The sequence below is a fragment of the Triticum urartu genome, chromosome 1 (genome assembly GCF_003073215.2).
Source record: "Triticum urartu cultivar G1812 chromosome 1, Tu2.1, whole genome shotgun sequence".
Classification (NCBI taxonomy): Eukaryota; Viridiplantae; Streptophyta; class Magnoliopsida; order Poales; family Poaceae; genus Triticum; species Triticum urartu.
The window spans coordinates 373,203,581-373,222,095 of record NC_053022.1 but is presented as its reverse complement, the minus strand read 5'-3'; the positions used below and the strand labels follow the sequence as shown (position 1 = coordinate 373,222,095).

Below are 18,515 nucleotides of genomic sequence, written 5' to 3'. Positions count from 1 at the left end.
TGCATGATTTGAATGGAACTAACCTGGACTGACGCTGTTTTCAGCAGAATTACCATGGTGTTATTTATGTGCAGAAACAAAAGTTCTCGAATGACCTGAAACTTCACGGAACAACTTTTTGGAAATAATAAAAAAATCCTTGCAAAAGATGAAGGCCAGGGGGCCCACCACCTGTCCACGAGGGTGGGGGTGCGCCTGCCCCCCTAGGGCGCGCCCCCTACCTCATGGCCCCCCTGGAGCTCCTCCGACCTCAACTCCAACTCTATATATTTGGTTTCGGTGAGAAAAATAATCAGGGAGAAGGATTCATCGCGTTGTACGATACGGAGCCGCCGTCAAGCCCTAAAACCTCTCGGGAGGGCTGATCTGGAGTCCGTTCGGGACTTTGGAGAGGGGAATCCGTCACCATCGTCATCATCAACCATCCTCCATCACCAATTTCATGATGCTCACCGCCGTGCGTCAGTAATTCCATCGTAGGCTTGCTGGACGGTAATGGGTTGGATGAGATCTATCATGTAATCAAGTTAGTTTTGTTAAGGTTTGATCCCTAGTATCCACTATGTTCTGAGATTGATGTTGCTATGACTTTGCTATGCTTAATGCTTGTCACTAGGGCCCGAGTGCCATGATTTGAGATCTGAACCTATTATGTTTTCATCAATATATGAGAGTTCTTGATCCTATCTTGCAAGTCTATAGTCACCTATTATGTGTTATGATCCGTTAACCCCGAAGTGACAATAATCGGGATACTTACCGGTGATGACCGTAGTTTGAGGAGTTCATGTATTCACTATGTTTTAATGCTTTGTTCCGGTACTCTATTAAAAGGAGGCCTTAATATCCCTTAGTTTCCGTAAGGACCCTGCTGCCACGGGAGGGTAGGACAAAAGATGTCATGCAAGTTCTTTTCCATAAGTATGTATGACTATATTTGGAATACATGCCTACATTACATTGATGAACTGGAGCTAGTTCTGTGTCACCCTAGGTTATGACTGTTACATGATGAACCGCATCTGGCATAATTCTCCATCACTGATCCATTGCCTACGAGCTTTCCATATATTGTTCTTCGCTTATTTACTTTCCCGTTGCTATTGCTATCATCACTACAAAATACCAAAAACATTACTTTTACTACTGTTACCTTTTGCTACCGTTACCACTACTGTCATATTACTTTGCTACTAAATACTTTGCTGCAGATACTAAGTTTCTAGGTGTGGTTGAATTGACAACTCAGCTGCTAATACTTGAGAATATTCTTTGGCTCCCCTTGTGTCGAATCAATAAATTTGGGTTGAATACTTTACCCTCGAAAAGTGTTGCGATCCCCTATACTTGTGGGTTATCAGGTAAAGGCATCGTAGTGTCGCCACCGCCCAGTCCAAGGATTAGGGTTTCCCCCGGAGCACCAAGGTGACAGATGAGGTGCCCCGACGGTGCCTTCAAGAAGGGAACGACGCTAGAATGTTGTCGCTGGCCTGGCAAGACAGAGCAGGTTTCCACCCCGGCCAACACTCACCGTCATCGGATTGGGTTACAAACAACCGCAACGCCGCCATTGAACGACACACCCCGGTCAACATGCCTACCACACGGCCATGCTGATCGGACAGCGCCCGAGCCGCGTGCTCCGCCCATGAGCACCCTGGCTTCCACAAACCGGGCCGCCGCCACGGCATCGAAGCCCCACCCTCATCCATGGATAACCAAAACTGACACGGCCGACCGGAATGGAGCAAAAGACTCCCTTCCTCCCCAAAGCTGACACCTTGGTAGGATTGGTGTCCTCGGCGGCCAGATCTGGGCCAGGGGAACTCCGGCAGCCACCCAAAGCAGTCGCCAGATGCCACGAAGGGGGCACCCTGCCCCCTTCCCGAAGTCCCCTGTCACCTCCGGCAGGCCACGCACGCACCCACACCGCACCATGGAGCCAACCCGGCCTGATGAGCCTGTAGCTGAAATCATAGAAGATGGAGAGAGCTCACCCCAAGTCAATCGTAGACGAACCGTCGCCGGAGCATGTTCGTCCGGAGCCGCGGGAAGACCAGGCCGACCATGAGGTTGGAGCCACGCCGCTGCAAGCCCCACCGCGCCGAGCCCCGGATGGGCCTCCGCCATCACCCTGATAAGTGTGTTGTTTTAGTATTTTTGGAAACTTTTACATAGTTGAAAACCTTAACTAGTTATGTGGCAAGCTACGATAGAATAAATTACACCCATTAGATCTTTATAATTGCACTTAATCATATCCCGACATTTAATTTCATAATTGTACCTACAAATAATGAGCATTAGCTCCTGGTAACTATACCTAAGCATATCATGTCCATTAGATCATAATAATCATAACATGGCCATTAGGTTCAAAGCAACATACCAACCGCGGGCTCTACCCAATAGTCATGCCATCTATAGCCAACTCATTTAATAGTTTGCTATTGGCATTTACTACTTTATCACTGCCTGATCCATCCATAATATTTTTTGTAGCCTGTGTTGCAGCCTGCTACAAATTTACGTGGAGGTAATATACATCATCATGATATCTCCTACCTAATATGTTGTGTGAAAAATTATCGGATGATGAATGTGCATAGTTATAATGTAATATGTTCAAAATAAGCCTATCATGGCAAAAACTATTACTTGAAATAGTGACAGAGTGAAAAGTATATACATACACAAATAGTTCGTCATGTATGGCCTTACTTTGTTTGTACAACACAACATTATATTTATATTTCCCTTTTCTTTTACCCCCGCGTTGCCCCTGCTCGGGCGACCCTGGCGAGTACCCAGCCCTAGCCATCCCCGCTCCTCCCGAATCCACCTTCCCTCAACCCGCCGCCGCCGGAGGACGCCGTCGGGATGTGCCCGGGGGCCGACGGCGGTGGCAGGGATCCTCCTCTCTCCTGTGTCTCACGGGTGGTTCAGAGCCCTTGCACGTGCGGAGGCGCGACAGATCTGGTCGCGGCAGCGGCGGCGGTAGCTGGCCCTGTCGCGGGCGACGGCGACTACTGTGCGTTGGGCAGCCCGGTCACGGGCGGAGGTGGGCGGCGGCTTGTCTGCTCGGGCAGCGGAGACTTTTGCTGCGGCGGAGCGTCATCCGGCTTCGGATCGGCGGCGGTGTGGAGGGCCTGGTGGGCCTTGGCGGCACCTCTGATCAGATATGATCTGGTCGGTGCAACCGGCGGTGGTGGCCATCTCCTCCGTCGGAGCTGGTCCGCCTGAGGCTGGATGGTCGGATCTCGGGATCCGTCATCTAGTTCTGGTTGCGAGTTTGGAAGCCATAGTTTTCCGGTGAAAACCGAGCCGATGGCACGCGATGGCGGTGTTCTGCGCCGTTACCTTGATGAAGGCATCGTCGTGCAATGACTGTCAACCCACTCGTGCTGCTCCGGGGAAAACCCTACGATGGCGATACTGCGGTGCCATTTCTCTCTTGGGAGCATCGTTTTGGAGCAGCGCTGGAAGAAAGAGGCGGGCGGTAGAGCAGCTTCGTCTTGCATGGAGCTTCGGTGGAGATGTCACCTGGACGACAGGTGCTACGCTGTGTCATGCCTGGTCGGCAGGTGCTACGCACGACAGATCTTTCAGAATCTTCGCGTCTGGATGGACAAGCGCGGGACGGTGACGCCATTAGGCTCCGTGGTGGCGTCGACGGATGGACGAACTGGCAAGAATGATGTAGATCTCTCTCCTGAAGATGGGTCAGTGGTCCGCAGATGATGGCGGTAAAACGTGTGCATGTGGTGTATGTTTTAGGTTTGTTGCACCGGCTGTTCGTTCCGATACGTTATGTGGATGGATCGACGACAACACCGGTTTAGATATGGGGAGTGAGAGCACTCCACATTATCGAGTTTTGTAGGTGTGAGTGGTGGCTTCGGGTGGCTTGATGTATGTACTTGTTAGACCTTGGTGAAACAATAAATAAAGATGACTGCATGCATCAATTGATGCAGAGGCTGGGCGTTTTAATCTCATTTTCAAAAAAAAAGAGACCTGGTCTGTTGTGGTGAGATAATCATAGGAGTTTATGAAATAAATTTAAGTAAGAGGTGTGTAAACGTATGGATACCTTGTTTTGACATTACACGTGCATCTAGACATCTGAATTTTTATATGTATTTGTACTGAGTACATGTATCTTTTTACATCGTTTCAAATGAAGTTTCTAACTATATAACTTTTGTGACACATTATACATAATTTATTAGCCAAATCAAAGACCTAAAATCTGTGTCTAATTTATAAACCAAACCGAAGGGGGGTACTACAGATAGGGCCTATTGTTGGAGTGAAGCGTTGGTGCTCGGGCTACATGGAGCCCATTTTTCATTCAAAATTCACGTTTCAAAGTTACAAAAAATTCTGAAAAAAATTCCACACCGACATATGAATGTGTACTACACTTCTGTATAGTTTCATCAGAAAAGACATTGATTCGGGGGCTACCAAAAAAATCGTTGGTTTTCTAAACGAACAGTACACACTGTTTGCCGTTTCCAATGTCAACTATTTGTCTTTTTTGTGTAGCCCGCATGTCAATGTATTTCGTTGTGAATTTTTGCAGGCATGTAGTATACGTCTGTATGACACTGGATTTTTTTTTAAGAACTGAAACATTAGTTTTGAATGTTTTACAAAAACGAGCTCCATATAGCTCGAGCTCTAAAATGAAATTTTCGTCATTGTTGACTCTACTATTAACTATGCCTTAAGAAAATATATTTTTTTTGTCATCTCGTCCCGGTAGGCTAGCTCCCCGGGCGCCTGCTCAGCCAATAGCCTACTCCCGATCTGATTTGTTTGAGCTTCTTGGAAAATAAAACATGCTTTCTTTTTTGGATTTTTATCATTTATACCACTAGTTACGTCTCATTACTCATTTTTGTCATTAAAGTTACAACTGCTCAATGTCATCGTTCCGTGAGATGCTTGCTCAACAATACTATTAAATATTTTAAAAATGCTATCATTTCATTAGATGTTTACTCAAAAATATCATTAGGCATTCTTATTGTCAAGTCAAACCAGTTGACCATGTTATATGACAAAAATACCTCTAGACCCACATGTCACCTCTCTCTTTCTCACAATGATAAGTGTGACCCCACTTGTCAGGAGTAAGCAAGCGAATAATTTTACAGAAAAATAAGAACAATGTTGGGATCAAATGGGACCCAAACTTTATTGTAGTGAGATAGAGGGAGAGCTGGCATGTTGGTCCATTGTACATGCCCTAACGAAGCAATAATATTTTTTAACAGTTAAAATTCCTAGTGCCAAATCAGAGTAGCGGGTACACAATTCAGAGTAGTAGTGAAATGAATGATAAAAACCTTTTTTTTAAGAAAATAGAACAAGCAAACCAACCTGTGATTGGATGGTTAGAGGGGCAGTGGTATCTCCAGCCCACCAAGGTTTAAGTTCTGGTGTTTGCATTATTTCAGAATTTCTGACGATGCGCTTGTATGTATGAACGCTTACGTCTGAACTGTGTTAGAAAAACAAGCTAGCCAATAATCGAGCGATTAATTAACGAGTGCCAGAGTCATGTGAAAAAGAGCCCTGGGAGGCAGGATACGGTGGCTATTTTTGTGGCAGAAGGAGACAACGACTAATTAACCACAAACTAATCACACTTAGCTCGTCAACGAAAGCAAAGGTGAGATGCAGCCCGAATCCCGAGGCAGAGATCCACCGGCTTCCCGCTATAAAAGAAGCCCCCCAACCCCGCAGGACCACTCCACCAGCATCCTTGATCACCTCCCCCTCGAGCCCGAGCTTCCTCGTCACCGCACTCCCTGTCCCCCCGGCCGCTCGCTCGATCCTGTCATCACGAGCACGTGAGAGGCTTGATCTTGAGGCAGAGATGGGCTCGGAAGCGCTGCCGAAGACCGTGGCGGAGGCCGGCAAGCAGAGCGCCGCCCTGACAGACGCCTGGGACTACAAGGGCCGCCCCGCGGCCCGCGCCACCACCGGCGGGTGGGGATGCGCCGCCATGATCCTAGGTATATCTTACGAGCGCCCCTGTCGTTTTGCTGCATGGCCGCTTCGTGGGATGCTGTTCGATCGATCGTGTGGGTGTGGGACGAATGGAGAACTGAGATCTTGGTTTTGGTGAAGGCGCGGAGCTGTTCGAGCGGATGACGACGCTGGGCATCGCGGTGAACCTGGTGCCGTACATGACCGGCACCATGCACCTGGGCAGCGCCGCCTCCGCCAACACCGTCACCAACTTCATCGGCACCTCCTTCATGCTCTGCCTCCTCGGCGGCTTCATCGCCGACTCCTACCTCGGCCGCTACCTCACCATCGCCGTCTTCTCCGCCATCCAAGCCACCGTACGTGACTTGCACACAACCCACAGTTGCACGCCTAGGATCTGTCCCCGTACTGACCTGCATAGCTACATCGATGCAGGGCGTGATGATACTGACGATCTCGACGGTGGCGCCGGGGCTGCGGCCGGCGGCGTGCGGGGACGCGACGGGGCAGAGCCCCGACTGCGTGCCGGCGAACGGGACGCAGCTCGGCGTGCTGTACCTGGGGCTGTACATGACGGCGCTGGGGACAGGCGGGCTCAAGTCGAGCGTGTCCGGGTTCGGGTCGGACCAGTTCGACGAGTCCGACGACGGCGAGCGCAAGATGATGATGCGCTTCTTCAACTGGTTCTACTTCTTCGTCAGCATCGGCGCGCTGCTGGCCGTCACCGTGCTGGTGTACGTGCAGGACAACGTCGGCCGCCGGTGGGGCTACGGCGTCGTCGCCGTGGGAATCCTCTGCGGGCTGGGCGTGTTCCTGTCCGGTACCCGGAAGTACCGGTTCAAGAAGCTCGTGGGCAGCCCGCTGACGCAGGTCGCCACCGTGACGGCCGCGGCATGGAGGAAGCGCTCCCTGCCGCTGCCGTCCGACCCGAGCATGCTCTACGACGTGGACGACAAGGCCGCCGCCGGCGAGGACCTCAAGGGCAAGCTGAAGCTCCCCCACAGCAAGGAGTGCCGGTAAGCATTCGCTCAAGAGCATCGCTCCTCGTACCTAAATTGCCTAGTCTGCTGCTTTAACAACTAATTAACCTGCTAGACGAGTTCTAGGAGATGAATCGTCTGACAAAGTTGTATCAGGCCAGGTTGTCTGATACTCCCATTACTTTAAATGGGATTAAACTGAGATTTGAGTATCCAGCCAGGGAGCTCATCATTGGTGGTACTAGCATGGCCCAGTGCGACATTCACATCCCTACCCATTGTCCATAAATAAAATAAATGTCTCTTCATTTACCAAAACAACTCTCTGCCTCCCTCTCTCTCTCTAGCCGGTCACAACACATGCAGGCCCATTTGTTTTGGCTAAAAAAGGGTTGTAGCAATGCTTCACGTATCTAGCTTATACAAGTCCGAACATTACAGTACTTCCTGAATCTTAGTTCAGAAATAGCTAGCTAGAATAGACACTAGGCAATGGTCCAGTGTCCAGTGATTGTAAGCAAGTGTCAAGCAAAGCTAGTGTTGGGCTATCTACTGTACATTCATGTCACGCATGTGTGGGCCAACACGTACAGTAGTGTGTCGCGGCGAAGCCCGGCCTGCCAATTATTAACAATTTGGGCACGCGATCGATTGAGTTGGCACCGGCCCACGGTGACTAATACGTGACATGGACACGATGTGTAGTGTAGAGCGACAGTGCACGGCCATGGCCCCATGGATCGTGCCACATCTATCGCGTATTGCGGAAATCTAGCTAGCCGGGATTAATCGATGGGATTTAAATGAGATATTCAGTTCCAACGTCCAAGCGTGTAGCTGTCAGCCGGATACGTTCCCCGCTCGCCGTATCAGATAAGGCAGGCTACGTGACCGGCCACGAATCGCTAACAAGCTAGCTAGAAAAAAAATACCCGGAAAAAAAATTACTCCCTCCAATCCAAAAATAAGTGTGGTAGTTTTATTACAAATTTAAACTAAAACCACGACACTCAATTTGGATCGGAGTGAGTACTACTGTATATACCAGCAAAAAACTTGTACTCACTCCGATTCATCTTAATTGTCATTGATTTGGTACAATTCCAACCGTGATAGAGAAACTTTTTTTTAGTCGGAAAGTTACATAGAAACTTTGATGGGTCAATTTAGGGAAAGTTTCGGCGCAAGAAACAGCCACAGCCCACAGCCACTGCTTTTATGTGAGAGGCGTCTCGCGGCTTCCCTGCGAGAGAAACGTGCAATGCATCGCGTTTTTGGGTTCGGCCGAGATCGACCGATCCAAAGCCAAGTGGAGTGGTCGCGAGCTAGTTCCTTGTAAGTTTTCGTGGCCGGCCAGTTGCCTGCCCAACTCCCACGGGTGGCACTGCCCAGCCACATGACAATATGCAGCTTTGCTCAGGCTCACGGCTCACGGGCTCGCTGCCACGCCCAAAGGTCACTCCACTGAGAACACCTCCTCCAAGACTGGCAAGATTCCGTGCATCAGCATCGACTTTTGTGCGAGATAGCTGGTGACTTGGTGCAGTGCTCGACCACACGCTTGCACACGTTCCAGTAGTGGCTCCTGGCATCGTCCCAAGGGCATTATCATATCATATCATATGTCTCGTGTGCTTGTGCTCACGAGTCGCGTACGTACTACGTACTGGAGTAATCGGGACGGAGATCGATGCGCGAGAAGTAGACTCAGTTTTAACGGGACGCATCTCGTCAGCCCAAAGATTCAATTAAAAACGCAGTGGACTCACTCAATTAGTACTACTTCAGTAACTGGCATTGTTAAATCGCTACTGATGTACACTGGCTAATGGCTTTTGATGTGCGAATGCAGATTCCTCGACCACGCAGCCGTCGTCGACCGGGAGTCGCCCGCGGCGGCGAGCAGCTGGACGCTGTGCACGCGGACGGACGTGGAGGAGGTGAAGCAGGTGGTGCGCATGCTTCCCATCTGGGCCACCACCATCATGTTCTGGACCATCCACGCGCAGATGACCACCTTCGCCGTGGAGCAGGCGTCCGTCATGAACCGCGCCATCGGCGGCTCGGGGTTCCTCATCCCGGCGGGCTCGCTCACCGTCTTCCTCATCGGCTCCATCCTCCTCACCGTGCCCCTCTACGACCGCCTCGTGGCCCCCGTGGCCCGCCGCGTCACCGGCAACCCGCACGGCCTCTCCCCGCTCCAGCGCGTCTTCGTCGGCCTCTTCCTGTCCATCGCCGGGATGGCCGCCGCCGCGCTCGTCGAGCGGTACCGCCTCACCGAGTCCGCCGACGGCGTCACGCTCACGGTGTTCCTGCTCATGCCCCAGTTCCTGCTCGTCGGGGCCGGCGAGGCGTTCACGTACATGGGGCAGCTCGACTTCTTCCTGCGCGAGTGCCCCAAGGGGATGAAGACCATGAGCACGGGGCTGTTCCTCAGCACCTGCGCGCTCGGCTTTTTCTTCAGCACGCTCATAGTCACCATCGTGCACAAGGTCACCGGCCACGGGAGCAACGACGGCTGGCTCGCCAACAACATCGACCAGGGGAGGCTCGACTACTTCTACTGGTTGCTCGCCGTCATGAGCGCGATCAATATTGTCTTCTTCACGATCGCCGCCAGGGGCTACGTGTACAAGGAGAAACGCATGGCCGATGCCGGCATAGAACTCGCTGACGAGGAGGCCATGATCGTCGGTCACTGAGGCTGCCCGTGCTGCATGCATGTGTCCGTGTATACACGTGTAGCTCTTTTTTGTTTTTGTTTTCTTTGTCACGTACGTATTGCTAACCCACCAATTATAAATATGCAAAACGAAATTTAATCTTGAAAAAAAGAAAAGAAAGGGCAGCGCTGTCGGCCAGGTGATAATCTAAATAGATCCACCGCCTCGGCAGCCGTTAGATGCATTCTCGAATAGCCGTCTGGTCTCTCCAGCCTGAAGGCCAGCTTTTGCAACAAGGCTAGTGTTGCGCTTGATTCTCTGAAGCAGGAGAATTGTTGCAATCTTTCTTGAACCGTTTTACCCTTTGAAACAAGACCAATGTTGCAAAAGTGCATCGTGGCCGCCATTGTAACATTACACATGTTTCAAAACACATTGGCCCCTGTTACATACTATTGCAACAACACAAATGTCTCAGAAACATAGCCCCGGTTGCAAAACACCAAATTCTAAAACCATTGCGGTCACAGTTTCATCGTTGTTGCAGTCATCCGCGCAAACACGGCCACCGTTTCAGTCGTTGCTGCGCAAAAACACCACTGCCTCGCACTCACAAGACCCCCCCCCCCGGGGGGCTTATAGTTGCAAAACCACTACCATTGCAGTCACAACCCCATCACCGTTGCAGTCGCGACACCGCCATGCAGACTCTGTCGTTGGAGGGCGTGGCGGCACAGCCTATGCCTAAATGGCAGGAAGTTGTGGTGCAACACTGACACACCTCGACGATAGTGTTGGTCAATGTTTCATGGTCACCTGCTTGGTCAATGATGGCATCAACCGTGGTAGTGTCTCGTGACATCCAACGTGTGGCGCGTGGCTAGTGATGAGAAGAAATTGAAGGGGGGTTTCCAAGGAAGAAGAAGACTCGATGAAGGGGAAACGTGTGGATAGCCACATTTGCTAGGATAAGGTTGTGTGTTATAGTATTAGGTGGGCCCCTACATGTGTTGGAAATATGCCCTAGAGGCAATAATAAAAGCATTATTATTATATTTCCTTGTTCATGATAATTGTCTTTATTCATGCTATAATTGTGTTATCCGGAAATCGTAATACATGTGTGAATAATAGACACCAACATGTCCCTAGTAAGCCTCTAGTTGATTAGCTTGTTGATCAACAGATAGTCATGGTTTCCTGACTATGGACATTAGATGTCATTGATAACGAGATCACATCATTAGGAGAATGATGTGATGGACAAGACCCAATCCTAAACATAGCATAAGATCGTATAGTTCGTTTGCTAGAGTTATTCCAATGTCAAGTATCTTTTCCTTAGACCATGAGATCGTGTAACTCCCGGATACCGTAGGAGTGTTTTGGGTATACCAAACGTCACAACGTAACTGGGTGACTATAAAGGTATACTACGGGCATCTCCGGAATTGTCTGTTGGGTTGACATGGATCAAGACTGGGATTTGTCACTCCGTATGACGGAGAGGTATCACCAGGCCCACTCGGTAATGCATCATCATAATGAGCTCAAAGTGACCAAGTGTCTGGTCACGGGATCATGCATTACGATACGAGTAAAGTGACTTGCCGGTAACGAGATTGAACGAGGTATTGGGATACCGACGATCGGATCTCGGGCAAGTAACATACCGATTGACGAAGGGAATTGTATGCGGGATTGATTGAATCCTCGACATCGTGGTTCATCCGATGAGATCATCGAGGAGCATGTGGGAGCCAACATGGGTATCCAGATCCCGCTGTTGGTTATTGGCCGGAGAGTCGTCTCGGTCATGTCTACATGTCTCCCGAACCCGTAGGGTCTACACACTTAAGGTTCGGTGACGCTAGGGTTGTAGGGATATGTATATGCAGTAACCCGAATGTTGTTCGGAGTCCCGTATGAGATCCCGGACGTCACGAGGAGTTCCGGAATGGTCCGGAGGTAAAGAATTATATATAGGAAGTGTTATTTCGGCCATCGGGACAAGTTTCGGGGTCACCGGTATTGTACCGGGACCACCGGAAGGGTCCCGGGGGTCCACCGGGTGGGGCCACCTATCCCGGGGGGCCACATGGGCTGTAGGGGTGTGCGCCTTGGCCTGCATGGGCCAAGGGCACCAGCCCCAAGAGGCCCATGCGCCTAGGGATAAGGAAGGGAAGAGTCCCAAAGGGGGAAGGCACCTCCGAGGTGCCTTGGGGAGGAGGGATTCCTCCCTTGGCCGCACCCCCCCTAGGAGATTGGATCTCCTAGGGCCGCCCCCCCCCTTGGACTCCCTATATATAGTGGGGAAAGGAAGGCCTCTCACAACACGCCTTTGGTGCCTCCCTCTCCCTCTCCAACACATCCTCCTCCTCCATAGTGCTTGGCGAAGCCCTGCCGGAGTACTGCAGCTCCACCACCACCACGCCGTCGTGCTGCTGTTGGAGCCATCTTCCTCAACCTTTCCTTCCCCCTTGCTGGATCAAGAAGGAGGAGACGTCACGCTGACCGTACGTGTGTTGAACGCGGAGGTGCCGTCCGTTCGGCGCTAGGATCTCCGGTGATTTGGATCACGTCGAGTACGACTTCCTCATCCCCGTTCTTTGAACGCTTCCGCGCGTGATCTACAAAGGTATGAAGATGCAATCCGATCACTCGTTGCTAGATGAACTCCTAGATGGATCTTGGTGAAACTGTAGGAAATTTTTTGTTTTCTGCAACGTTCCCCAACAACATGAACATGCGTCATGCAACAGAGGCAGCGGATGAAACCCAGTTATCTTTCGAGTGAGGAGAAGCATTTCCCAAAAAGAAAAGCATAGCCCCCTTGGCTGGAAACTCCGAACTGTCTACCGGGTGCTAACATCTAGCTTTTTTGAGAAGCATCATCTTGACATGTGTGTGCGCACCCACGCATGTGTGCGCACACACATATGTGAATATACGTGCGCACACACATATGAGTATCTCCAAGAGACTGAGCCAATAGATTTGAGATTGACAACTCACCACATACACCTCATAATCAACGGGCATGTCATATCACCAAAAGAATATCGAGTGAAAGCATGTCATAATTTTAGAAAATACATGACTACCAGTGACAAGTCTACTACTTGAATCAGGGTGGGCTAGGCCATCTAAGCTTTGCTCCATACAACATGTAGCTAAGAGGGCAATGTCCAAAAACTATTCTCTGAGGCAGTGCAAGACTCATTTAACTTTCGTTAATGAAGACATAAAAATTCATGTTATGAAAGAGAACCTAGGGATCAAATCGTCTTCCTCAAAAAACAATACTAAAACCACGACGCGGATTACCGGGTCAAAAAAAGATATTAGCGTATGTGCCCATGACAAGCAGTGTTTTCAGTCTAGCTGTGGCAAATCAAGTTTAAAGTGTCCTTTTAGGTTTTGTTTGGTAGAGCAGAGGACTAAAAATTCTCTTTAGTTTCACGCACGGGACTCTAGATCTCAATTGCACTAGCTCTATGATTTGATTCCACAACAGAACTCACAATGAATGAATGTGGGTGATCAACCAGAACCAGGTAAGTCTGAAAAGAAAAGACTAGGGATTGGGAGAAGTTTTCATAGTGGAAAATAAAAAACATATCATTCTCAGAAATTGTAGAATTTGACTCAGTTAGAGCTATTGTTTAGCATAGTGAGGGAAGTTTAATTTGAACTAAAACAACGACATTTATTTTGAAACAGAAAGAGTAGAAAAGGAAAACAAGAACCGTAAAAAATTAGCGCCATGTGCATAATCCGAAGGCTACAACATCCGACGTTCATAACTGTAAGATGTTTTAATCTATTTTTTTGAATCGAATATATATAGACACGTTTTGGTGAGTTCGTTGGCTCATTTCAGCCGGTATGTATTTTATATTAAAATATTCAAAACATTTTATATTTGTCAACGGAGAGAGTAGAAAAGAGAAACAAGGACCAAAAACTAAAAAACAAAAATTAGCATGACGCGCATAATCTGAAGGCTATAGCATCGATTGAGCTATACCTATTTCTCAGTCTATTGAGAAATAGCAAACCCGTTTAATGAAAGGAAAAGAAAACGTACCCACATGTACAAACAAACTGTATGTATGGTTACCTTGCCAATATACATTATGCATACGCCACCGAATACACACAAAAACAAGTCAATACACACCAGAGAAGCGAGAAAAAGAAGAACCGCAAGTAGCATGCATCGATCAGTGACCGACGATCATGGCCTCCTCGTCGGCGAGCTCGATGCCGGCATCGGCCAAGCGCTTCTCCTTGTACACGTAGCCCCTTGCCGCCATCGTGAAAAAGATGATATTGATGGCGCTCATGACGGCGAGCAACCAGTAGAAGTAGTCGAGCCTCCCCTGGTCGAGGTTGTCGGCGAGCCAGCCGCCGCTGCCCCGTGGCCCGTGGCCGGTGACCTTGTGCACGATGGTTACTGTGACCGTGCTGAAGAAGAAGCCGAGCGCGCAGGTGCTGAGGAATAGCCCCGTGCTCATGGTCTTCATCCCCTTGGGGCACTCTCGCAGGAAGAAGTCTAGCTGGCCCATGTACGTGAACGCCTCGCCGGCGCCGACGAGCAGAAACTGCGGCATGAGCAGGAACACCGTGAGCGTGACCCCGTGAGTGGACGACGTGAGGCGGTGGCGCTCGACGATCGCCGCCGCGGCCATGCCGACGATGGATAGGAAGAGGCCGACGAAGACGCGCTGGAGCGGGGAGAGGCCGTGCGGATTGCCCGTGATGCGGCGGGCCACGGGCGCGATGAGGCGGTCGTAGAGGGGCACGGTGAGGAGGATGGAGCCGATGAGAAAGACGGTGAGGGAGCCCGCTGGGATGAGGAACCCCGAGCCGCCGATGCCGCGGTCCATGAGGGAGGCCTGCTCGACGGCGAAGGTGGTCATCTGCGCGTGGATGGTCCAGAACATGATGGTGGTCGCCCAGATCGGCAGCATGCGCACCACCTGCTTCACCTCCTCCACGTCCGTCCGCGTGCACAGCGCCCACTTGCTCGCCTCCGCCGGCGACGCCGCCTCTGCCCGGTCGATGATGGCCGCATGGTCTAGGAATCTGCATATATGTACATCCCATTAGTTTCATCACTAAACTGAATATCAACACAACAGAAGTACACATTTGTGTGAGGTTCAAATTTGACTAGTACTAGTTGCAAACTTGAAATTAGTGCCATTGGCTATGCACAATGTCGCTCTACATATCATGTCCATGTCATGATGACAGCCAACATATCGTAGCAGACTACGTGTTGGTCCACACAAGAATATGACTAGTAGTGGTAGACATGCGAATGTTGCCGTGGACTAGATGATGAGCTCCCGGATAATAAAATGGAGGTAGTGGACGACGTATTTCTCTGCTGCTTAGTTTGTCAGTGTTGATAGGAGACTGCCTAGTGATTAATAAAGTACTTACCGGCATTCCTTGCTGTGGGGCAGCTTCTGCTTGCCCTTGAGGTCCTCACCGGCGGCGGCCGCATCGTCGACGTCGTAGAGCATGCTCGGGTCGGACGGAAGCGGCAAGGTGCGCTTGCTCCACGCGGCGGTCGTCACGGCGGCGACCTGTGTCAGCGGGCTCCCGACGAGCTTCTTGAACCGGTACATCTTGGTGCCGCACAGGAACACGCCGAGCCCGCAGAGGATGCCGACGGCGCAGATGCCGTATCCCCAGCGGCGGCCGATGTTGTCCTGCACGTACACCAGCACGGTGACGGCGAGCAGCGCGCCGATGCTGACGAAGAAGTAGAACCAGTTGAAGAAGCGCATCATCTTCTTGCGCTCGCCGTCGTCGGACTCGTCGAACTGGTCCGACCCGAACCCGGACACGCTCGACTTGAGCCCGCCTGTCCCCAGCGCCGTCATGTACAGCCCCAGGTACAGCACCCCGAGCTGCGTGCCGTTCGCCGGAACGCAGTCGGGGCTCTGCCCCGTCGCGTCCCCGCACGTCGACGGGCGCAGCCCCGGCGCAACCGTTGAGATTGTCAGTACCATCACACCCTGCATCCATCGAAATACGCTAGTTAGTACGTACGTAATACTAGCTGCTAGGAGCGCATGCAACTGTCACTGATGAGGCAATGGACGTACGGTGGCTTGGACGGCGGAGAAGACGGCGATGGTGAGGTAGCGGCCGAGGTAGGTGTCGGCGACGAAGCCGCCGAGGAGGCAGAGCATGAAGGAGGTGCCGATGAAGTTGGTGACTGTGTTGGCGGCTGCGGCGCTGCCGAGGTGCATGGTGCCGGTCATGTACGGCACCAGGTTCACCGCGATGCCCAGCGTCGTCATCCGCTCGAACAGCTCCGCGCCTAGGATCATGGCAGCGCATCCCCACCCGCCGGTGGTGGAGCGGGCCGCGGGACGGCCCTTGCTGTCCCAGGCGTCCGTGAGGATGCCCTTGCCCTCCGCGGCGATCTCCGGCAGCACCGAGCCCATGGTCACCAAGCTAGGGCTAGTCCCTCTCTCGCGCGCTTGCTGCCGGAATGGCGCAGGATCAACCCAGCACCAGCAGCCGGGACAGGTGGCGCGCGCTATAGCTAGGCTCGAGCTCGAAGGGAAGGTGGTGGTGGTGATGGCAGTGGTGGTCCTCAGGCGTGCCGTTTTATAGCCGAACGGTGGTGGATCTTTGCATCGGGATTCGGGTTGCCCGGGATCGGAGAGATCCTCCTCCCACCTTTGCTTGCTGAGCTAGGTGGTGGTGAGTCTCGATCTCTTAGTTTATTGTAAACAAGTGCATTATGTGGGGGAATCAGTATCTCCTCCCTGAGTTCCTTCCATCCTGCTCTATCAAAGTGCCTCTGATTTCACCTGTTGTTGACTGGCTCGTCTATCAAATTTAGTGGAGGATAAAAAGTGCATGTAATTTCACTGACGTCCGGCCATTTAAGATTTATATTTTTGACGAACAATTAGGCATTGGTTGTACTGTCTGTCAAAATTGGCTACTGGCTCACTCTAATGCTAGTAGTCGTCGCTAGGTGGTCTACGGACATAGATGCAATTTTTTATTTCTAGTATTTTTTGTACTACCTTGCCACTTGATGAATAGATCCGAAGTTATTCTCGCAAAAAATAAAAAAAATTGGCTACTGTACAATGTGATCATAAGTTATCTACAGTGTCACGGTCAATTTTTCTGCATGTGCCCATCTAGCTTTCTAGTCTAATCTTAGTCATCTACCGGTGTCTACCTTTTCCTCTTCTTCTCGGCTTTGAAGGAAGGATCTCAGCTACCCACTACCCCAGTAGTATATAGGGCGTTCGTGGGGCAATTACACCTGGAGAAAAAGGATCATGATGTAGTAGTTAAGGCGGGATTTGGAGAAGGTTCACCTGGGAACTGGATTCCCCTGCAGTAACTAGAAACGAATCATGATCCTTATAACTGTGTGTGTCAGTACGAGCGTATACTGGCCAGCTGCTTACTTGCAGTGTGCTAGACGTAATTAATTACCTAAGCTAGGTTAATGGATGAGCAAGGCATATATATGTCCCACATGCATGCGAAAAAAAATTGTAACTGTTGGCTGATCCATGCATGCTGCATGCTGCATGCAAGCCAGGTAAAATGACGACCATGCATTCTGCTCAAGAAAGGAAGAAAAGCATGAACAAGTGGGTGCATTTTTGTACAATAATTGACTACTACTCCATGCTTATGCTTGTTCACATCTTCGAGTTTTTTCTCCTGGATATATCTGTAATTCCACCCATTTTTGGTTTAGCTAATTGAGCTTTGACTGTTCGTTTACATCTTCGAGTTTCTTTCTCAAGCGCGCTCACGTTTTCGAGTATCTGGCGTATTGCGACATATTATAGCAGCAACTTGCAAATTAGAATTGACACCATACCTAATGTAATGCAAATGGGTGATAGAATATGATACGGCAGTTACAGTAGTTGTTAATCGACCAGTTGTCAGTATAGATAGTTAGTGAAATTAAAAGCAAAAAATGAAATGAAATATACTGGAAACGAATTTCAAGCATACAGCCTAAGGTAAATGTCTAAACCGGTTATAGTGGCATGTTTTACTATTTACATGCAACTTTAGGTCAGTGGTAGAACCAGGAATTTACTCCTTGGTATTCATTGTAACAAAAAATGCAGCAATTGATCCATTGTCCATATGTATAATTAATACCTCATATTGTATACTTATATTTGATTTCTGAGGCCATATCTGTGGTATTCATGTGAATTATTCACATAAATACATGAAACAAGCATTCATCCCTCTTTATAGATAAAACATAAATGGCTGAAATGATACAAGGTGGTAGCATTCGAGATATGCAACTCGGTCGAACTAGTAATGATAACTTTGAGAAAAAAGATTTCTCCCGTTTTATATTATAAAGCAACGAACCAAGAATCCAACACATCAGTACACAGTAAAAACAAGGTACAAAGTCATGCTGGGGCACAGTGGAACAAGCCCCAAAGTAATGATAACTCTTGGATAACTAAAAAGATGGTAAAGCCAAATATGGTTATAGGTTAGATTTCTTTTCTGAGTGGAGGTTTTATAGATTAGATAATAGAAAAAACTATCCGCCGGACGCTAGATGATGCACACAGCCAACAAAAATCAGAATTATATGGACCCATAAATTACTTACACAAACTGATGGGGCCATGAGTTACGTACTGATACGTTCATCAATATTGTCACTACTCCCAAATTTTATATATACAGCAAAAGCACAATGCGTTACATACGTACGTCCAGTACAGCCAAGAACCACAAGCGTCTGAGGATCCATGTCCAGGCGTCCAGCCCACTGGATTTTATACACGAGTGTCACAAGCTCCACGTCGTCAGTGATTAA

The 18,515-nt window shown here is 49.8% G+C and overlaps 2 protein-coding genes across 2 annotated transcripts; one reads left to right on the top strand and one right to left on the bottom strand.

The window, feature by feature from the left end:
• The first annotated feature begins 5,760 nt into the window (after positions 1 to 5,760).
• LOC125513250 (protein NRT1/ PTR FAMILY 6.3-like) lies at positions 5,761 to 10,020 on the top strand. The gene is made up of 4 exons (XM_048678315.1): positions 5,761 to 6,029; positions 6,145 to 6,362; positions 6,442 to 7,022; positions 8,839 to 10,020. The coding sequence occupies exons 1-4, from the start codon at positions 5,891 to 5,893 to the stop codon at positions 9,686 to 9,688; spliced, it is 1,788 nt and encodes a 595-aa protein (XP_048534272.1). The 5' UTR covers positions 5,761 to 5,890; the 3' UTR covers positions 9,689 to 10,020.
• Positions 10,021 to 13,645: 3,625 nt separating this feature from the next.
• On the bottom strand, positions 13,646 to 16,251 carry LOC125513245 (protein NRT1/ PTR FAMILY 6.3-like). The gene is made up of 3 exons (XM_048678301.1): positions 15,775 to 16,251; positions 15,104 to 15,684; positions 13,646 to 14,740 (listed from the first exon to the last, which is right to left on the bottom strand). Exons 1-3 carry the CDS (start codon positions 16,117 to 16,119, stop codon positions 13,876 to 13,878), a joined length of 1,791 nt encoding a protein of 596 aa, XP_048534258.1. The 5' UTR covers positions 16,120 to 16,251; the 3' UTR covers positions 13,646 to 13,875.
• Positions 16,252 to 18,515: the final 2,264 nt, after the last annotated feature.

Coding starts and splice junctions, on each gene's coding strand:
- LOC125513245 (XM_048678301.1), bottom strand. CDS start 16,119: ATGGGCTCGGTGCTGCCGGAGATCGCCGCGGAGGGCAAGGGCATCCTC. Junction 15,685..15,774: donor TCTCCGCCGTCCAAGCCACC/GTACGTCCATTG, acceptor CGATGGATGCAG/GGTGTGATGGTACTGACAAT. Junction 14,741..15,103: donor CCCCACAGCAAGGAATGCCG/GTAAGTACTTTA, acceptor ACATATATGCAG/ATTCCTAGACCATGCGGCCA.
- LOC125513250 (XM_048678315.1), top strand. CDS start 5,891: ATGGGCTCGGAAGCGCTGCCGAAGACCGTGGCGGAGGCCGGCAAGCAG. Junction 6,030..6,144: donor ATGCGCCGCCATGATCCTAG/GTATATCTTACG, acceptor GTTTTGGTGAAG/GCGCGGAGCTGTTCGAGCGG. Junction 6,363..6,441: donor TCTCCGCCATCCAAGCCACC/GTACGTGACTTG, acceptor ACATCGATGCAG/GGCGTGATGATACTGACGAT.